Source organism: Taudactylus pleione, unplaced genomic scaffold (genome assembly GCF_031769625.1).
Source record: "Taudactylus pleione unplaced genomic scaffold, aTauple2 ptg000043l, whole genome shotgun sequence".
Taxonomy (NCBI): domain Eukaryota; kingdom Metazoa; phylum Chordata; class Amphibia; order Anura; family Myobatrachidae; genus Taudactylus; species Taudactylus pleione.
Genome location: NW_028284445.1, coordinates 9437117 through 9443116, shown reverse-complemented (window position 1 = coordinate 9443116; position 6000 = coordinate 9437117). Strand labels below are relative to the sequence as shown.

Below are 6000 nucleotides of genomic sequence, written 5' to 3'. Positions count from 1 at the left end.
ACAATTACAGTGCAAATATTTATTGAGTTGTTCACATTTATTCACACGACAACCGAAGCGATTGCTGAAATAATCATCTCCACACAAATTATTAAAAGTTTAAAGAAAGTTCAGTGTAGACCGTCTGAAATCACTGCGGCCAGATCATTGGTGTCCTAGCTGTCGTCTCACCTGCTCTCAGTTCCAAAAGGTGATCAATCAGAGAGACATACTGATAGATCATATGACATAGCATGCAACACCTAGACAAAACTCAGAATTTATTTGTGTTTAAACACCGGCATGAGGTATTATATGTGCCTTTGAAGTCAGTGCAAATCTTTTTTCCTGATCTAATGGTTTTCTTCCCCTCCTCCTGCCTCCAGCTTTTACCTGGTGAAGGGAGGAGCTGTTTAGTAATCTTACACCTGCTGGAGTCCCCGCCTGTCTCTGCTAAACTTCCCAAACAAGTGCCTGAATAAGCATGAGAATACAGGCAGCACGCGAGAAGCAATACATTTAATTTTTGGACTTTTAGTTGCTGTAGATTGTAGAAGGTACAGTCCACCATGGCCCTGGATGACAGCAGCTTGTATGCCAGGACTAAGCTTTGGTTGAATCAGAATGAATATCAGCTGTCTAGACGCAGCAGCCTTCCTCCAGAGTTTTTCTTAGGGGCTGATATTAAAGGGAAGATTCAGAAAAATATCAAAATATTGGATCCCATAAGGCGGAATAAAAAGAGACCTTCAATCATCCCAGGTAAGACAAGCAAGCATATGGTTAGAAGATGAGACTTCTGTCTGGATGCCTACTAGTTAGGTCACAGTGTTTGTATTATATGCTGTAGTTTGACATTCATTGAGTCACTTTATGAATGATATTGTTCTGTTTGAGTTTCAGTTACACTGCTCTATAGGTAAATGTTGGTCACTGCTCAGTGCCGTGCTGAAAAATTAGAAATCCCTCCTCGAGCAAAAAAATTGTAAGAAAGTGAAAACATACATATTCTATATGTGCTCTGGATGCTAAGCTGTACTTGGGGTCATCTGAACTAAAACAAATGTTTATAATTCTCGGTTATGGTTATTCTGTTTAAAACGTGGTTATCTCACATTTGATCCTATACATAAATATTTATATAAAGCTATACAGGGCCGTAAATAGGGGTGTACTAGTGGTGCTGTTGCCCAGGCCCTAAGGGCGGCACCATCACTGCCCCTCAGCCCTTGCATTTGGCCTGCATGGTGCCTGTAGTGGCATCCTGCAATCAGCATCACTCTTTGGACCATCTGGAGACGCAGCTTGTACAGGAAGTGCTGTACTTACCAGTGCTGGTGGCCCCACTTCCTCAGCATGACATTACTTATTTAGGGGGTGAGGGTGGCACAGGGTGCAGTGTCACCCTGTTCTCTGGCACTAATGCTATATGATATGTTGAGGTCTCACCTGTAACCAGTGGTGCAACTGTATTTTGCAGGAATGAACAATATACATATACAGGTCACGGTAAATCAACCTTGCCGACATTACTGAACTCCTCCCTGGGAGCAGCCCAGAGAGGAGATACAGGGCCGGACGTCATTAGGGCCTATATGACGAGATTTGTGGGCGGGATGCAGGAGATCAGCCAACACTTTCGGGGGTGCGTGGGACGTCCCACAACTTCCAGGAGTTTAGGCAAGTATGCAGTAAATTAATTTTGTGTGGTTTTAGTTACTTTTTTTTAAACTTAGGTTTTGCTTAAAAAAAAAATTAACTAATCAGAGTCGAATAGGGTGGGTGTGTGTGGAAGGGGGGGGGGGGTGCGTGGTGAGGGGGCACTTGCCCCGGGCTCTGATTATATATGCAGGGCAGGACTGCACTGCTAGCTGGAGAAGAGGAGAGGGAGCTGGAGTCTCCAAGCATGGGGTGAGGCTACACAATACTGACTATAGTCAGAGGCAGCAGCATGGGAGAGGGGAGGAGCAGCTGCAGACAGTGTGTACCCAGAGTGGTGAGGTAGGGAATGACATCAGAAGCTCACCAGAAAAATGCAGGATTTCTAGAGGGGGGTTTCCAAATGCTTGATTTTAAAGCAAGTGTGGCCAATTCATGAAGAGGACATAATTAGCACATAACTAGCTATACTATACATCATACGAAGTATAGTGTATGTGATTATCCTAACATATATAGAATCAGCGATCACAGTAAGCCATTATATGAGGTAGTAGGGCCATCCTGTCTGAGCACAATGCTTTTATTTCAGATATGGGCTCCATTCCAGAGCATTTGAGCAAGTTTGAGAGCCTGGAGGAGCAGCAGAAGAACCTTGCACTGCCCTGGACATATATGTACAGATTGGTCTTCTTATGTACTGGATAGTGTATTATTATACAGTGTTAATAATTAACCCTATATATGAATTATATCAGTTGGTGCAACACACTCTCACATTTTAAAATATCAACAGGTGGTGCTATTTATTTAATTTATGACTCTAAAGGTGTGTACACACTAGGCGATCAGGAAAGACAGTACGATTACCACATTGTAATCGTACCGTCGTACCTGATCCCCTGTAGTGTCTGCACTGAACGATCAGTCGTTCAGTGCAGGCACTGTCCGTCATTCCTGAACATGCCAGTCTGTCGTTATCGCCAGATTGTGCTGCATGTTCAGGTGATGGACAATGTCGGAAACGACCAGCGGGAGTGCGCATCGCTGGTCGTTTCCGACATAAAAGTGCACGATTTGTGCACGATTACTGAGCGATTGCACGATTACGATGTCGTAATCGTGCAGTCGCTCAGTAATATCGCCCAGTGTGTACCCACCATTAGGGGATCTTAGAAACATGCAACTTTAGTATTATGTTATTTATATTGTGGTCATCATGGTGTGGGCTGGAGAGGGGGGTTTCCATGCAACCAGAAACTCTACCTGTGTTTACCTATGGCTTCCACCATCAAAAACTCTTGCATCAAAATAATTTGATGCAAAAAACATAGCGATGCTTTGCGCTTGTACAAAAAAAGTTTGTGCATTAGTAATTAGCAGCCATACTCTGTTAAACAGCTGAATTCAGTTGTATTTCGAATAGCCATCACTTCCATATCATTCGACTGCGGCTGTCATTGGAAAACCTCCATCAAATGGTAAAAACGTTACAGAAAAACATTGATGGTTTTAACATTTAGGGGTATATTTATCAAAGTTCGATTTTACTTTTGTTTTGAAGTTCAATTTAGCTCACCTCAAACCAAAAGTACAAATCCCTCTTCAAATCCCTCATTTACTAAAATTCGATTTTAGAAGCATTTTCTAAATCAAATTTGATTTGGTTTGGTTTGGAACAGTGATTTGCTGTTTGATTTGGCATGTTGATGTACAAATTCAACTGCAAATCCCACTTCAAAACGAACTGGAAATCCCCGACTGAATAGACCTGCTTCATGCTTTCACTTTCAGCATGAGCAGTTAGTTTTCACACAGATACATGCATACATCAGTGAGATGCATGCATGTATCTTACTGTAACAAGCTTATAAACCGTTACATTTAGATAAAAAATAATGTGGGGTCCCCCCCTAAAACAGAACCAGCCCTGGACTTTTCATAACCAGTTCTGGTTGTCTAAGTACAGGGGGAAAACTGTGTAGGGTTCCCCCTGTACTTAGCACAACCAGCACTAGGTTCTGATCCTGTCCTGATTCTGGAATTACAGGGGAAAAAATTGCGTAAGGTTCCCCTGTAATCTCCAGAACCAGCACCAGACCCTTTATAGCGAGGGGCTGATGCCACAGCCAGGGGAGCCATCACCGGGCCCCCCAGCCACAGCATCAGCCCTGACTGCTAGTCAGCCCAAGCCAAGGATCCCTGGGGAGTTGGGGACCTTCCCCAATAAAGGGGTCCCCCTCTCGTGGACACCCTTAGCCTAGGCTGATAACCCGGGGCTATCCCCGCCACCCCTGGGTGGTGGGTGGCAGGTTTATAGTGTAAGTGTAGTGCATTTGAAATAGTTTTAAATATTGTCTATTGCTGTGGAACTGCAGGTCCCAGCAAGCCTCCTCCGCATGCTGGTACTTGGAGAACCACAAGTACCAGCATTCGGGGCATTACAAGCTCGCTGGTACCTGTAGTTCCACTGCAAAAGCAATATTAAAAAAACACAGGACACACACACCGTACACAGTATAAGTTTATTAAACATACATGTGCACACACACGTACTCATACTTACCTATATATCCCCGTAGCATCGGTCCCCTTCTCCAGTAGATTATCCATAGGGTACCTGTGTTATAAAAAACATACTCACCCTCCCCTATGCGTCGATCGGTCTTCTTTGGTACAAAGTAGACATCCATGGTCGTCTTACAATAAAAAAACGAATAAACACGAGCCACGCAACAGATAACAACCACGATGGTTATCTCCCAAATGAAGAACTCTGGCCTTTGTAGAGCCGTATCTGAGCGTTCATTAGCTGAGAGAGGTCAGTCCCCGCCTCTCTCAGCCAATGAACGGCTCCCTCCATTGAAGTCAATGGAGAGCCGCAGGGTAACTAAAGTTTATTTTGCGATTTCCAACATTGACTTCAATGGAGAGCCGCAGGGTAACTAAAGTTTATTTTGCGATTCCCACCATTGACTTCAATGGAGGGAGCCATTCATTGGCTGAGAGAGGCAGGGGCTGACCTTTCAGTCAATGAACGCTCAGGTACTGCTCTACAAAGGCAGAAGCCACGTCTGAGTGCTTCATTCGGGAAGTAACAACCATCATGGCGTGGTTCGTGTTTCATAATTTTTTTATTTTAAGAAGACCATGGGTGCCTACAGGGAGAAGAGGACCACTCCAGGTAATGTAGGTGAGTGTGTATGTATGTATTAAACCTTTAATTTCACAGTGTGTGTCAAGTGTTTATTTAAAGATTTCTTTACAGGTGAACTACAGCTACCAGCGGGTCCTTAATGCCCCGCATGCTGGTAGTTGTGGTTCCCCAAGTACAAGATGCGGGGGAGGCTTGCTGGGACCTGCAGTTCTACTGTAAAGACAATGTTTACACTTATCTATTTTTACACTACACTTACACTATCAATCTGCCACCCACTGCCCAGGGGTGGCAGGGATAGCCACGGGCTATCAGCCTAGGCTAGGGGTGCCCTGGAGAGGGGGACCGATTTATTGGGGGGAGTTCCCAACTCCCCAGGGATCCCTGGGCTGACTAGCGGTCATGGCTGATGCTGCGGCTGGGGACCCCAGTAATGGGGCTCCTCTGGCTGTGGCATCAGTCCCCCTCTTGAAAGGGTCCGGTGCTGGTTCTGAAGATTACAGTGGGACCCTACCCAATTTTTTCACCTGTAATTCCAGAACCAGGACAGGATCAGAGCCCAGTGCTGATTGTGCTAAGTACAGTGGAACCCTACACAATTTTACCCCTGTACTTAGACAGCCAGGACTGGCTATGAAATGTCCGGGGCTGGTTCTGTTTTAGGGGGGAACCCACATCATTTTTTTAATCTAAATGTAACTCTTTTTAAGCTTTTTACAGTAAGATACATGCATGCATCTTACTTATGTATGCATGAATCTGTGTCAATCCGACCTGCTCATGCTCAAATCGAAAGCATGAAGCAGGTCTATTCATTTGGGGATTTGAAGTTCGATTTTGTGTTTGAATTTCAAATCAAATAATAGTAAATAAGGGATTTGTGTGTTGGTCTATGTAAAAGTACCGATGTTCGATTTGAGTAAAATTTGGTTTCAAATTCGATTTTACATTCGATTTGGCCTTTAGTAAATACCCAAATGCAAATCGAGTGCCAAATCACTCAAAAATCAAAATCGAACTTTAGTAAATTTACCCCTTAATGTCCATCTCTATGGTGAGGACTATCCAGCTGCCAACCTATAAGGTAAGTGGGACTCAGTATGTTTGTCTGTATGCATGTTTATAAATGTGAGGACAGATACAATTGTTGAGGATACTGGATATTAGATTAGTGACATGTGTTATCATTGATCTGTTGTGTTATG

At 43.9% G+C, this 6000-nt stretch overlaps 1 protein-coding gene across 3 annotated transcripts in view; it reads left to right on the top strand.

Annotated features, from left to right (window-relative positions):
• Nucleotides 1–456: 456 nt before the first annotated feature.
• The window catches only part of FRY (FRY microtubule binding protein), a 345271-nt gene continuing 339727 nt past the window's right edge, over nucleotides 457–6000 (top strand). For all 3 annotated transcript variants that reach the window (XM_088460246.1, XM_088460245.1, XM_088460242.1), the window contains exon 1: nucleotides 457–741. In XM_088460246.1, the coding sequence (XP_088316372.1) occupies nucleotides 549–741 (193 nt within the window). In that variant the 5' untranslated portion in view covers nucleotides 457–548. The remainder of the gene's footprint in view (nucleotides 742–6000) is intronic.